Source organism: Strix aluco, chromosome 16 (genome assembly GCF_031877795.1).
Source record: "Strix aluco isolate bStrAlu1 chromosome 16, bStrAlu1.hap1, whole genome shotgun sequence".
NCBI classification, from domain to species: domain Eukaryota; kingdom Metazoa; phylum Chordata; class Aves; order Strigiformes; family Strigidae; genus Strix; species Strix aluco.
In genome coordinates this window covers 12,174,071-12,188,567 of record NC_133946.1, presented here as the reverse complement: position 1 = coordinate 12,188,567, position 14,497 = coordinate 12,174,071, and the positions used below count along the sequence as shown (strand labels likewise).

Genomic DNA, 14,497 nt, shown 5'->3' with positions numbered 1-14,497 from the left:
TTGACTAACTTGAGGCATTCAGAGGCATTTGGCTGCATAAATAACAGGAGGACCTGGGATGACGAACCGTTCCTTACGTGTGAGAGATGATGGTGGGGGGAAGCTGTTTGTGATCCCCGGCCAGGATGCACTTCGGAGCCTTCAGCAGAGGGATCCAGCAACTGGCTTCCAGGGCCTGCGCACACTCGTCTATCACCACCAGATCAAAGTGATTTTCAGGAAGCAGCTTCAGCGGGCCCTCAGAGGAAGCACCTAATTAAAGGAGAAGGTGCACAGCTTAGCAGGGAGGCACAGGAGAGCGAGCAGCCTGGCTCTGAACCAGACTACACATGTTTTCTTTGTGACTGAGGGAGGCGGGTAAAATGATGTTTCTTTGCAGAGATTTAGAAATCCAGCTCTGTAGTCCATGCCAAACACATATACATTTATATGTATACGTCAGAATTGTTTTTGCGAACTTCTGTTTGTCCTTTTCCGCCCTGGCATCTGGGCCCAAAAGCTTCCAAGTCTCTTTGAAAACAAGGGAGAAACCCAGATGACAAACAGCACAACATGCTCGAACACTTCACTCGGAGCAGGAGCACTAATGAACACCCACTTCCTTCTGCCCTCAGATACAAACCAGACTTCCCCCCAACCCAGACTGAAAGGATGGCAGACTTGAGGTTCGCCCTGCCTGATACACTGAGGGACACCCCGAGAGGGACAGACCAGCTGAGCCCCCGACTGTGGTGCTCTGTCCTTCCTCCTGGTAGCACAGGAGACTGTAAGCAGACAACCACGGCCAGAGTGGGCTTTTTACATCAGACATCCATTTGTAATGTCAAACAAATAACCCTGGCACACGTCCTGCTGTAATCCGGACATGAACCAATATTGATCTACGCATTGATCAGAACGGGGAATTTCAGAGGCATCAGAAATATCACTGCAATTCAAAAGAAAAAGGGATGCAAAAGGAGGGGAGGAGGATTAAAAAGCCAGCATGCCAGACAAGGAGACTTTTATTCTCAATTTATTGTTTTTTCAAAACCTCTGTGCTCTTGCAGTGTAGCTCTGAAAGCAGCTCTGATTAGGGGTGATTTTGCTTTGCCACTGTAAATCCTGCTGCCTCTACAGCTTTGCACCAGTTCAGGTGTTACAGTTTGTCAACTGAGACACTGTGTTTTCCTTTAAAAATTTTTTTTCCAGCCTGTATGAATCTACTCTGGTAACAAGGGGTAACAGCACAGTTTGAACGTGACTTTTGCAGTTTTACCAGGCTGCAGGTGGAAGGAAAAGAAATAAGTAGAAAGGTTATCTCTATCTAAAAAAGACTATACTAACGTGGCATGCAGCTGTGCGGATGGTTTTCTTCCCTTGCAGCTCAACTTGAGTTTATCGAACTCCCATTAACTAAAGGTCACGGGTGTCCCTGTGCATTGCCATGATTGAATTCTCTCTCTGCTGAACCTAGCAACAGAGCACTTTGGCTCGCATAAACAGTAATTCCCATCAAACTACGTGGTTCCAAACAAATACCAAGGTTGCTTAACTGAGGAAAACACAAAATCCAAACCCCTTGTTTGTCCACCACCTTTTGCTGAAGCAGAACCCCACAGCTCTCCACGCTGGCTAGCAAAGGCCCAGAGTCCCAGGAGAAAATCCCATCTGATCAACACAATGCTCATCACAAAATACCAGTTTTACTGAAAAAAGGAAACCTCCCCCTGTTTTTTCAGGCAAAGTTAAAAGAAGTGGGAGGCCAGTTCCCAGCAAATAATGCACTGGAAGGATTTAGCTTTCCTTTACCCTTCACACTAGTAACTTGTGAATGCCCCATGAGGTTCTTTTTAATAACTTAAACTTATTGATGTTTCCCTTCAGCAAATAATTCCTGAGCAACCAAATCTGAAGATTAGAAGTGGGCCCTGGAGTGTTATACATCTGATCCAGAAGAGCACTTCAGCACATGTTAAACTTTAAGCACTTCTGTTCCCCTTCGATGGCAGGGTGTTACCTCCCCACTCGCAGACGTGCCCACCTGAGCTGCTGACACATACCTGGGGCTGTTCCCTAAATTCCACGATGTTTACAGCACTTGGGTGACTTACAGAACTACCCAAATACGTGCAGGCTGAGATCAGGCTATAGGAACATGTGCTGTATTCAATCAGTCATGGAAATTATCCACGCGGGAAAGCAATTCCATGTGACTTGCAAAAATCAATAAGCAGACTGCACACCTTCAGTAGCGCTTGTTTACTCCCTGAAAGCTCATCCCCTACTCAGAACTAATAAAGAGGGCCCACACTGGCTCACACCAAAGCCCTTCTAGACCCATATTCTTTGCCAAACAACGTCACGTGCCAGCATGTAAGCAGGGAGAATCCCACCATGGAGGAGCTTGAGAGCTTGCAGCGAACTTGATTGAACCGCCAGGAGCTTGGAGCAGGAAGACTGAGCCTCCCTCCTATCCTGGCAGGATGCTGCATTGCAGGACATATGGTTCACGTGAGTCCTGGCAAGTGAGGCAAAATACTGCAAAAAAAAGAGGCTCTCGCACCTGTATTCGTAGCAAGGACAACACTGGCATGGGTAAGGGCTGCAGCCATGGCAGCTTCTTCTCGTTCCTTCAGCTCCTTTCTCAGCGCCTTAATCTCACTGAGAAAATGGCTCCGCTCTCCCTTGTCTTGAGCCTTTTTGGTTTTCGCCTATAAAATAGAAAAATCAAGATAGAACAAACTGTTTCTACACCTAGGGATACATTCAGCTTCTCAGATAACCAAAGAACCTGGATACAGCATGGCTTCTCTGTGTCCTCATCATCACCAGCCCCATGAAACCTTGGCTTCTCTTCTCTCTCCCTGCCAGAAAGCCCCCACCGCAGTCAGCACTGCTGGAAGCATAAAGAGCATTTCTGTCTGTGAAAAAGATGAACTACAGTGCAAACCCAGGGACAGAACCAGAGGAAGATTAGAGAGCAAAACTGATGGTGCCAGTAGGGCCAAGTTTAATTCTGTTCTGCCAAAAAGACCTAGTTAATAAATTAACAACAGCAGCTGTTCTCTGCTGTTGGCTGGTGACCTCGGACTGACTCTGCTCTGACAGCAGTGCAGGAGCAGGGAGCCTGGCCCCCAGGACAGTGCCTGGACCCCACCGCCTCCTCGTTAGGGCTCTGTGGGCGCCAGCAGGCTCCAATTGTCCTGACCGGCCTCACCAGGGCCCCCACCCACACAGTCATTGGGCTGGGAGCTGCATTTAAGGCCAGGCCTTGGGCCTTGCCTGAGCTAGAGGGTTTGTGCCCTGAGCCTAGTTTCTTTCCTGGTTAGCTGCAGCCCTGCCTCCTTCCTCTAGACCTGCTCAGCATCACTGGACCTGTGCTGCTGCTCCTCCTCAGGTACTGTGGGCCTGCACCCTCGTTGGTGCAAAGAGTATCTGGGTGCTGATGTCCTGGAAGGCTTGAAGCCTGAACAGGGGAGGGGAGGAGGCACAAAGTGGTAGAAAATGTGTAAAGAGAGCCTGGGTTTTCATTGATACTGCTAGTTCTCCTGTGGTTGGCGGTAGCGGTGAAGGAAAGAGTCAAAATGTGGAGTGGACAAAGGAAAAAATTATTACAGAGCAAGTAGAGGGCACTGAAGGGGAGAAACTGAGGCAGGATGAAGGAGAGGTGGGCCAGGACCTCAGTGGTGAGCTCTCTGTAGCCCAGAGGAAGGGAGGCTCATGAGTCAGGGGCATCTTCTGTGAAATACCTGATCGTGGGCAGCTCAGAGCATTGCTATGCGAGCTGAACTGCAGCAGTATGTTAGCTCTTGGCTTTTTGTTTGGTATTTCAGGGCAGAACAAGCCTTGGTGGCCAGTCCCTGCCTCCCATCACCTTGCATCCCCTGCCCTAGGGAGGAAGCACACACAGACCTTAGTGCTAAAGGCTCAGCTTTCTCCCTAATTTCCCTTCTACTACAGAAAACCAGCAGTGGAAAAAAACCTCCTCCCACCTTTCAAAGTGCCTCCCAAGGAGAGGAAAGGGAAAATTAATGACTAGTGAGAGAAGTGCAAAATAAATGAAGTAAAACAGACTCAGTGTAGGCCTGTGACTCCAGGCAGGTCTCTGGTGCAGCAGATAAGCACATCCCTTGTGAACTTGCCCCTCAGGCACAAGTACAACTCTAAATCAGATGCCCTCTTCTTCCCTTATGTTAAGTGCAAGAACTTGTCTGCCAGGTGACTCCCCCACCTGCTCAGCCACAGAAAGGCCGGGTGATGCTGAACTGCATCTGGCAGAGCTGAAGCTGCTGCCGTAGTGGTGGCTGCAGCTTCGTGGAGCTCAAAGCCATGGCTGGGTCTGCATCGTTTAAAAAAGGGAATGTGTGGTGCTGTGCTGAAGGGCAGGGCAGCGTACCCTGGCAACTATGGCACCAGACACGTGCAGGGTAGGAGGTTGCCCTCCTGCACCGCTGAGACAGGATCTCTCCAGCTGGACACATCTGCAAAATGGCTTCTGGACAATGCTGCCACCAGAAGGGGCGGGGGGGGGAAAGTCTAATTAGTATCAAAACCCGTCATCTCAAGTAAAAGAGCTACTTTGTAAATTAAGTTGAGGAAAATTAGGTTGTGGAAGAAGAAATTAAGGATGCATTTTTACAGTGTATGCTGCTTTCTACTTGAGGTGGCTGAGAGTGGGAGGGAGTGTCAGGACAGCCAGACATCTCGTTAGGAAGTGAATTAATGATGTGAATGTTTCTCTCGCTCTCTGGTGAAGAGGATTGCATGAACGATGCCAGACAGAGAGAGCAGGGCACTGCAGCATCTCCCCACGCAGCAGTAATGACTGATTTTGCCACTTCAGGGAGGAATTGAGCTGGGAGGAGTTCTGCCCGCGGCTCTGGCAGCAGACGATGAGCACCAGTGGCAGGTCACCGAGGAGGCTCAGGGAGCCCCTGGAGAGGGCCCCTCTGAGACACCTCCTCGCCTGGAAGCCTCATCCAGGGCTAAAATTGCCAGGCTTGCACCCCAGTTCCTTTCCTCCCAGGCTGGGTTAAACGCCTCCTAAGCAGAGTAAATGGAGATGCGTGGCCTGGGTTAATCCCAACTGTCACTGTTAGTCCCCTGCACTATTCTATTTTTTCTTTCCTCTCCCCTGAAGCGGCCTTTCTGCTGTTGACTGACCACAGAGAGGCTCAGGCCCACCAATATTCTACCCCTACCTGTACTCAGTAAGATCCAGACTGGGAGCATCGCTAGGGGCTCCAGGTTCAGCCAGGGCGTGGGCTGGCTATTGCTCACATCAGGACTTGTCATGGTGACCCAGAGCACCTGGCTGTAGCGATTATCTTCTAAGGACATCCAAGAAGCAGCAGAGTTGTTCTCTAGTTCAGAGAAAAAGTAGCTTTCCTGGCTAGTGGGTTGGGGGTACTGCTAGTCTAGAGCGCTGGCCTTTAGGTAGCCCATGCGGGGCGCGGCGCAGGGACACGCACCAAGGCCTGGTCGATGTCCTTCCTGATATCTGCCACTATCTCGGCGCTGTCGCCACGGGCCAAGACGGCGTCCAGGGAGTGGTGCTGGATGGGCTGCAGCAGGCGAGCGGGGTGGCCCAGCCGCAGGACGCGGGCCTTGTGGCCAGCCAGCCTTTCCACCAGGTTATCCACAGCGACGTTGGAAGGGGCACAGCACAGGACCTGTTGGGGGAAAACACGTGCCTGTTACTGCCAAGGACAGCAGAACCCCAGAGCAACGGCCTCCCCGCAGGAAGATGCTTAGCAGAGAGGGAGACCAGCATGTATTGACTGGGAATAAGCCACCAGGCACCAAAGGCAATTCTCGCCTTGCTTTGAAGCACTAGTGCAGGGCCTTCAATAAACAGCAAACCTGAGCTTTGAAGCTTCTATTTGTGCCTCATTTTAGCTGATGGGGGAAACTCCCCAGGCCTGGCAAGCCGAGCCAGACTCTGCAGTGTAGTGCTGCTGTCACTGGCTCTGCTCCAGCTGCCGTGCAGCCCCGTGAGTTTGCAAAATAAACCGAGGGGATCACTGTTACCACAGTCCTGCCACTGATACTCACTTTCAGGCCTTGCTGTATAGCTTGCAGGATGATCTCTACTAGGGTTGTGGTCTTCCCTGTGCCGGGAGGTCCGTGGATGATGGCAAGCTCCCTCTGCGCCAGGGAGAAGGAGACGGCCTCCCTCTGCGATGCATCCAGCGTGTCGTTGTAAAGCTTCAGGGGCTCTGGGGAGACAGCAGGAGATTCACTTGGCCAGCAGCCCTGACACAGGCGCTTGCTGAGAAGCACAAATCCGTGACTACAAATAAGAAGCTCTCAGTAGCTGGCCCAAATCAATTTGATAATGTGAATAGCATTCCTGGGGAGGCAGATACACTGTACCACCTAGGTGGCTAAAAGAGCACAGATTGGTAAAAGTGAGGCTTGTTATGCCTTCAAAATAAACAGGCTACTCACCCTGCATCCACATCTTCCCCTTCTCTCTCCTACCCGGTTATTTTACAGGAGCAAGCATTCGGTTGTGAACACGGCCAGTCTGTGCTGATACTTTTCAGCATTTAAAGAGGCATTTACTAGCCATAACTTCAAGCATTCAGGATCTCCTGGGTCTGGAGGGTGCTCTGGGTTTGTTTTAAAGGTGAGCTGGATATTTAGTAAAAAGAGGGGAGGAAGTAAATTTTGCAAGCAAATCACTCCCAGTTAACAAGCCCAACACAGTGCTAGTGAAAAAGCAGCAGAAACTAGTGTCTGTGAGCAGAAAAGAGCAGTCTTGTACTGTTCAACAATGACTGAAAAAGAAGGCAGGAAAAAGATACAAACCGGCAATATCAATGATGCAGACTAAAATTAGTTTGAGCTGCAATGATTGGAAAGGGAAAAAAGGGAAAAGAATACGCAAATTGCATTACAAGAGAATTGATTTCACTGCAGAAGACCGAATCCTCACAAGATGCTTTTTTACCTCCCAGATTTATCTAATTTAAACCCATATTTATTCTCATCCCCCATAATCCTGCTGCTAATCTCCTTGTTCATTATGGAAGTTAATTACAGCAGAGATGATGACTCATTACACTGAGGTTTACCGAAAATAATGTTCCCACAAAAACTTATATAAGACAAATCTCTGGGCATCGTTCCCTGCTGGGCATCATGTGTTTTATCACTATCTTTGCATTAAGGGCTTGACTAAAAGCAGGAAAGTTTCTTCTGGTTTTAGGCAGGTTGTGTGCAACGCCTGTGTAAGCTCTGGCACTGAGTTTGAAGCAGCACAACTAAATGAGGTGTCCAGGTTAAATAACATTTGTTAGACAGATGCTCGGTGAGGAAGAGAGAAACAGGACTAATGGTAATTTTTCTGCTAACCTGCCTCTTGCTTTATATATAATTTTTGAGTTAGTGTGCTAATGACTAAGAGAAGACCAGGAAGCATCCCATGGGCTGGGGAAAAAGAAAGACTAGCTTAAAAACTGAAAGGCATTTCCCACAACAAGGAACAGCTGGGATGTAGGAGTCATTGATATTTCTTTGCTCAAGGAATGAGATCAGAAACAGGCTTCTCCACACGCGTGCACCCCCTCTTCCCTTTTAATCACACGCTGCCAAAAGTTGCTGTGTGGGCAGGCTGGGAAATGTGCCTCTGCTCTGGACTGGGCACGTCAGTGGTGAGGAGGAGGGCAGAGCCTTCTTGGGGATGCTGTGGCTCTGCTAAACTCTCTCCAGCCCCCCGCTGGGCTTGCAGTGGGCTCACCTGGAGAAATGCAGTTTATCTGCTCCCGTGGGGCTGGCCCAGAGCTCTTTACAAGCCATCAGTTTAGGGTTTGCGCAGATGCTCCCAGAAGATGCCTCTGAACCCAGCTCTAGCCCTGCAGCATCACCTCGGCACTGCTGCTCCTGCTCTGCCCCAGGCTGCCCAGCTCAGCCCCCAATGGAGACCAAGGAATCTGCATCCTTGGGCCTGGCAGGGATGGCCCTCACTGGTGGTCAGGTAATTCAGCCCCTGATGCACAACTTGATTTGAGAGTATAGCACTGAGGAAAAAATATCACCTTGGCCATCAAGGCTGGTCCTCCAACATTTCTAGGAGCCGAGACACTTTTCTGCACAGCACCAGAGGTTCAGGTGAAGAAGTGGGTTGGAGGGTGATACTTAAGTCCAGGAAAGGGGCCTTTGCACCAAACATGGATGGGAACAGGCCTTTCTAGGGGGAAGAGCTCAAATTCCCTGGAGCTGGAGGCCTCTCACTTTTCAATGTACCTTCCAAAGTAGATTCCTCACCACCAGTGTGTGCGGGCACCAGAGCAAGTGAGACCCCACCATCAGCTCCTCTACCTACAGCTGAGCACTGCAGGACAAAATCCTGCTGGGTAATTAAGCCTGAGACAAGGAACTTTCCCTGCTCTCCCTATGAAGTATTTGGCACCTGAGTTGTCCAGGCTGCTTAGTTTTCCCCACAGATCTCGAGGGCCTCCCTGTGGCCCCTGTGACAACAGGAGGTATCACATGGCGGAGGGACACGGAGCATTTAAGATTTCTTCAACTGACTTGTCCTGTGCGCTGGATCTGTGCCGAGAGCTGCCGAAGTTTTGCTAGAAATCCCCGGTGCTTCCCCAGCGCTCTGCCTGCGGGGTTGACTTTCACTGGGGACAGCCCTGCCTTGCAACTAGGCTTTTTTCTTCCTTCTTCCTCTTTTCCAATGCCTTTTCTCAGCACCAGGCAGAATTAGATACAAGCCATGCCTTCTGCTCTCCACGCGGCCGTGGGAGCCAGGAGGTGTCTGGGCACAGAGGTGACCACCCCCTCGCTTTTTCTGCACCAGGACTACAGGGGGGAGCTGGCAGCTGTTAGTGATCTGCACAGGGCTATGCCCACAATAAGGCGTAACCTTATTTCTGGAAGAAAAGGGAATGTGTGCACCCAGCGAGCAGAGCAATACTGGCCTCTGCTGGCAGGCAGAGCCTCCACACAAACCCCCTCCCCACACCCCTGCTGTCAGCGAGCAGGGCAGGATTCCCCCAAGGAGATTTCTGGTGTGGAAGCTCAAAGTGTTTCTGGGCCATGAGAGCAGGTTAAAGTGGATGAGCATTTCTTATGTGCGGGCTTCTGGATTTTGCTTCCCAGAGAGTCCAAGAGAGCAGAAATCTGTTCAGATCAGAGTTTGCCTTTAAAAATTTGTTCTCCCACTTCCTGGAGGCAGCAAGGTAAGGGGTGGCAACGCTTTGTGGTGAGGACTAGTCCCATCCTTAGCTGCAGAGCCCACTGACCCACTGGCGATACCTTCACGTGCTTCTTTCAACCACTCCATAGGTTATTCTCCCCACAGCCTGTCTAGTGTGTTTGTGTTACACCAAGGATATTTATTCTGAGTTGCATTTTTAAGTGTTTTGGAAGAACTTGGGCTTTGATGTGCAGTGCTGCAGGTAACGTCTCAGCCTGCGCACAGTCCCAGCAGCTCAGGGGGAGGTGAAAAGCCCAGAGTCAGTGCACAACCCTGATGAATACAACCCTGCTGGCCACGCAAGGGGTGTGGGCTCATGAGAGTGCACTGACACTTGCCATCATCCCCAGCAGCATTTCAGCTGTGCCCTTTGTGTAGGAGGGACAGCTTCTGCAGAGCCCAGGCACCTCCCATCCAATGGGGAGACACTGGCTTTCTGAATCAAACCTGAAGGCCCTGGCTGCCCCTCACAGCTCAGACCCCAAAACATTTACCAGGCCTGGCCCTTCTCAACCCTGAGCCCAAACATCCTGTCTAGACCCCGGGGGGGCAACCCCAGCAGTGCTGTGAGAACCCACTAGCTGTGAGATTTCCTGTGAAGACCATGGGATGAGAAGGTTGGTACAAACTCATTTCAGGCTTCTCAAGGTCAAAAGCCTGGCATTTTTTTCCCCAATTACGGACAACCACCTTACACAAGCCCACTCCCAAAACCGTGTTCCGGGACACTGTTCCAGTGGGAGTCGTGCCCGCACCCGTTGCTACTGGGAGGGATTTGTCCCCAAACCAGGATTTTCCTGACACTGTGGGAAAAGCTGTGTCCAAATCAGCACAGCACAACAGCTCGGCACTGGGTGAAAGCGCACTGCTTTTGTCACTATTTCCCTTCTGGGCGTACTGGTGGTTCTTGAGCAGCCAGTATCACGTGCTGGGCAGACGCCAGCAGCCGCTGACTACTTCAAACCTGTGTTTCTATTGCCTTTATCAGACTCCTTGGCAACCTAAAGGGTCGGTGACTGGATTCAGGCACCCTCCTGGGATCTGTATTCACAGATTCTCCAGGCATAGCATGTGGCAGCCTGATGTGACCCAGTCAGAGCTGTGACCCAGTCATGAGGAGATCACAACACAGCACAGCAAAAAATAAGCATAAAAGCTGTTTACCAGACAGGCCACAAGGCTAATGTAACTCTATCTGCGTATGCCCTAAAGAGACCCTGGATAACCAACCCTTTGGAAAATAAAAATAAAAACCGCAGCTGCTTTTCCCTTTTCCCTCCAGGTTACAAGGCTCCATACTGGCAAACAGCCCCCGGCAGAGCAGAGGATGGCACTGAGGCTCCATGAGTGTTGCTGCTGGAAGGAGCCACCGCGTCTCTCACCCCCCGGTACCGGTGAGTGTTCTGCCTGTCGACTCCGCACTGCAGCCAGGGTACCCACAGCGCTCTGCAGGCTACGCAGCTTGCACAGATTTGCTCTCCAGCTGTTGCCCTTCCAATTCTCAGCCCCATAACACTTGCATCTGTGGACCAGGTTCTAACCGATTTGATATTGAGTCCTTTATGAAATGCACAGTGGTATCAGAACTCACCTAAAAGCCCCCAGACTCCCACGCTTACAAAATGATGCTTCTGATTTTTTCTCTACCCTTAAAAAATTATATTTAGGATTCTGCTGCTGCATGTATTGTTTGCTGAAGCCTATTTTGCCCTTGGGAGAACACCCTTAAACATCCAGGCAGAGAGCTGGGCGCTTATGATTTCCACTGACCCTTTTACTTCTCCAACTCCCCATACTTTGGTTCTTCCCCACCATTTGTATGGAAGAGTGACACATGTTCCCCCTCTAGGTATGGATCTCATCTACTCCGGGCCTTCCTTTTCCCCTGCACAAACGTCAGTGCTGGCTTTTCCTCTGGGCAGGTGTTTATGTGGTCTCCCTCCTACTGCAGCTTTCTGGGCTTCTGATCAAAGTGGAACTTATATTGCCTCCTGGAATAGCGTTAACACAGACGTATGTCTAGACAGGCAGCTTTGAGATGTACAGAACTTATTAAATCTGGGACTCCTGACGGGTTCGTTTCAAATCAGATAATGGGTGGGATGAGACAGATGCAGGGAAGCATCGCCCCAAGAAACCAGGCTAAAAGATGCTTGGTCATGAAAGGAGATTCTGTGTCATGGAGGAGAAGCAGCCTGAAATGCTGTGAGGTTTTTCTATCCTTCCGTGTCAGAGCACACCCCTGGGAAACTCTCACTGCCTTTCGCAAACACCCCACACGTCTGCGAGTTTCTCTACCATTTGCAGGGACACATCCCAGTGTCCTGCAGTGTTCAGGACACCTGGGGAACTGCACCTGCCATCCTGAGAGAGACAGGATTCATCCAGCCAACTGCTGAGTGCCCTCCCCTTCAACTCGGGGGAGGCTGGCACTTCATGGCACCTTGTAGGACCTATTTAAAGTTACAGTCATTATTATTTAATTCCTGGCTAGTGTAACATCTTCCTAGTTGGGGAGAAAGGAGCTATAGAGGGAGGAGGTAAATGGAAGGTCTTTCCGCCCTGCCAGAGCATTTTGCTGTTCTCAGGTGATACGCTGCCTCCTCAGATTGCAGCTCCTCTGTTCGAACGTGGCTGAACGTTTCTATCAATCAATATTCTCAGTGCTGAGGATTTGTCTCTGTGCTTAGTTTGGCACGTTTGAGCAATTTGGTGAAAAGGAATTTTTCTCCATTAGAGAGGCAGTTCTGCTACCACAAGGGAAAAAGCAGAGTTAGAGCTGCTAAGAAAGTTGGTTCATTAAAATTTAATTCTTTTATCTAATATTAAAAACCTGAGTGCACCAAGGTCCCTAGGTAGCCAGGAGGCTAAGAGGTTTGATTCAGACTAAGCTCAGTGCTTAGAACTACAGAGATATGACTCACACCAACATTATTCTTCGTCCCTGGTATATCGTCCCGCAGCCCAGCCCGAAGGCGCGCCGCAGGGAGCGCGCATCCCAGCAGGGAACGGTGGTGTGTGTGAGGCGTGAGCACTGAGGACAGCCAGACACGGCACCCACAGCCCCAGCAGAGCTGCAGCAGCAAGGACAGAGCACCAGGAGCTGTGGTGGGGAGGAGAGTGAGCAGAAGCCTGGCCAGCGAGGAGGCAGGCAGGGCTGGACTGCGGCACGCGTGGCACGCTGCCCAGCAGCGAGAGGAGAGCGCGGAGCGCGCCGCACGGCTTGGGTAGAGGCTGCCAGCCCCATCCTGCTAGGCAGCCTAAGCCTCCACCCGCCTGCCTCCCCCGAGTTCTGCAGCCCAGACGATATTTCCCTTCTGTCGAGGGATAACACTCATTAGCAGTTGCCGAGCACTCGGCTATTCTGCTGATCAGAGGCTTTGGTTTCCCCATGGTTTCTCTGAAAGGGCAAGCTGTATAATTTCATCTTTCATTTTTCAAAAGACTCACATCAAAGAAGATCTGAGTAAAAGGGGATTCTACTTCTATGCATTTTTTTTTGACAGCTGTTAGTAAAACCAAGTTGTGAGATTTTAAGTATTTGATGAAACCAAAGCAGCCTGCGCATCTCCAACTTGACTGAACACATTCAGAAGGCTATAAAAATAAAAATACAAGTGTTCCCATGCTGTTTCAAACTGCAGTAGTTCCACAGTCGCTTAATTCCCATGAAGTCCAAGTTATTGGATTTTCAATATAGAAGCAGCGCTGGCAGCTTCTGATCTTTGAAGTTTATGGATGGGATTGGGGCAGGAAGCAAATAAGAAATGCCTCATAAACTAAATTGAATTTCAGACTCATGAATGTGTGCAAACAAATTCCCCCATCGCAAATCCTGCCTGGTTTATGCCAGAATTCAGCTTTACTTGGAACACACTGAGAGAAGCGAGCATTAGCTGGCTGAACAGCCTCCTCCAGTGATGACAAGGGTCTTTACGTGAGCGAAGTGTGTCCAGTGACCCACAGACCAGTATGGAAGGTCAGGGTTCAATGCTGCCAGCTGCACACCACCTATTACTCGCATTCAATACTCAGGTCTTTCCTGGAGCAAAGTAAGCTCCATGTTTGGTGTGGATAAAAACTTCAGAGTTATTTGTGTTCCCATGAGCAATTTCAAAGAATGGGTCTTGACCTGAGAGACCACAAGTGCCCTTCCCAGCTGGTCAGCCCCCAAGACAGGACTGGGATGACTGGAAGGGGAGTCACGGCAGCACAGCGTGGGAAACACTGGCACAGGCATCACTTAGGGCTCTGGCTCTTTGCCTGTCGGCTGTAACATCTGAAGAGGTAAGCATCCTCCTTCCTGGGCAGGGATGGAGCGCAGATCCCTTGTCCTGTTGGTAGGGAACTTCAGAGTGAAGATTTCCCCCTCCCCTTCCCCACAATAACTTTCCATATCTTTGCTTAAAACCACCATGAGAGCAGCAACATTGCTGCTCTCACCCATCCACCCAAAAGAGCTCTTCACCTGCCTAACTCTCAGCTTCACACACCAAGGCAGACTAAAACCAGTGTCAGGCTTTGTGTATGTGCTTGGCTGTGGAGGTCCAGGGGCTCTGACCCTAAGGGTGCAGAAAATTTCTCCAGAAAGATCAATCCAGCACCTGCCACCAGTCTGGTATAAAATCTTACAAAGAAGCATCCTTACTTGTTTCACTGAATGCGCTTGGATCAGAAGAAAAGAAGAGGACGTCGATCAGGTCAGAGGCTGGACCACCGTGATACTGCTTTAGTGCATTTAGAGCTCTGTCGAAGAAGAAAATAGCCAGGTTAGGTGCACAGCAGGAATTCCTTCAGAGATCCCTGTGCACCTTAGGGCTCAGTGACAGAAGACTGTAGGCACAGATTCAACTCTTCCGAAGCTGCAAAATGTGACTCCACAACAGACTAACCGTCATTGCTGCATCCTCCAACCCTCACACACACACCCCTTATGCTGCTCAGGCTTCCACATTCTACTGTTACTCCAGTCTGATAGAGCCAGACCCTGTGCTGAGCCTTTTCAGCATGTTAATTCAGCAAAGAGCTATTCACTCCTCCTGCCAGGATGGAAAAGGCTCTACACAGAATCCAGAGGACCTGAGGCGATACAACATGGGACCAAAATATGTGGCTGAGTGCAGGATAAGGGGAAGGAGAGGGAAGAGTGGGACCATACAGCCAGCAGGTAGAGAAATCCAGGCTGTTGTGATGCCGTAGCACAACGTATCCCACTGAATTATCTCCATACAGGTTCCCTCAGTAGTTAGCAGAAAAAGGCACATCCAAAAGGTGGACACCTCTAAGTGGAGCTGCTCTAGGAGT

General features: G+C 50.2%; 1 protein-coding gene across 4 annotated transcripts in view; it reads right to left on the bottom strand.

Annotated features, from left to right (window-relative positions):
* IGHMBP2 (immunoglobulin mu DNA binding protein 2) overlaps positions 1–14,497 on the bottom strand; it is a 44,082-nt gene that overhangs the window by 25,644 nt on the left and 3,941 nt on the right. For all 4 annotated transcript variants that reach the window (XR_012625462.1, XM_074842537.1, XM_074842536.1 and 1 more), the window contains exons 4-8: positions 13,842–13,939; positions 6,037–6,200; positions 5,454–5,654; positions 2,546–2,693; positions 78–252 (exon numbers count right to left, since the gene is read on the bottom strand). Coding sequence is in view for 3 of the 4 variants with exons in the window: in XM_074842537.1 (XP_074698638.1) it covers positions 78–252; positions 2,546–2,693; positions 5,454–5,654; positions 6,037–6,200; positions 13,842–13,939 (786 nt within the window). In the remaining variant the exon portion in view is untranslated. The remainder of the gene's footprint in view (positions 1–77; positions 253–2,545; positions 2,694–5,453; positions 5,655–6,036; positions 6,201–13,841; positions 13,940–14,497) is intronic.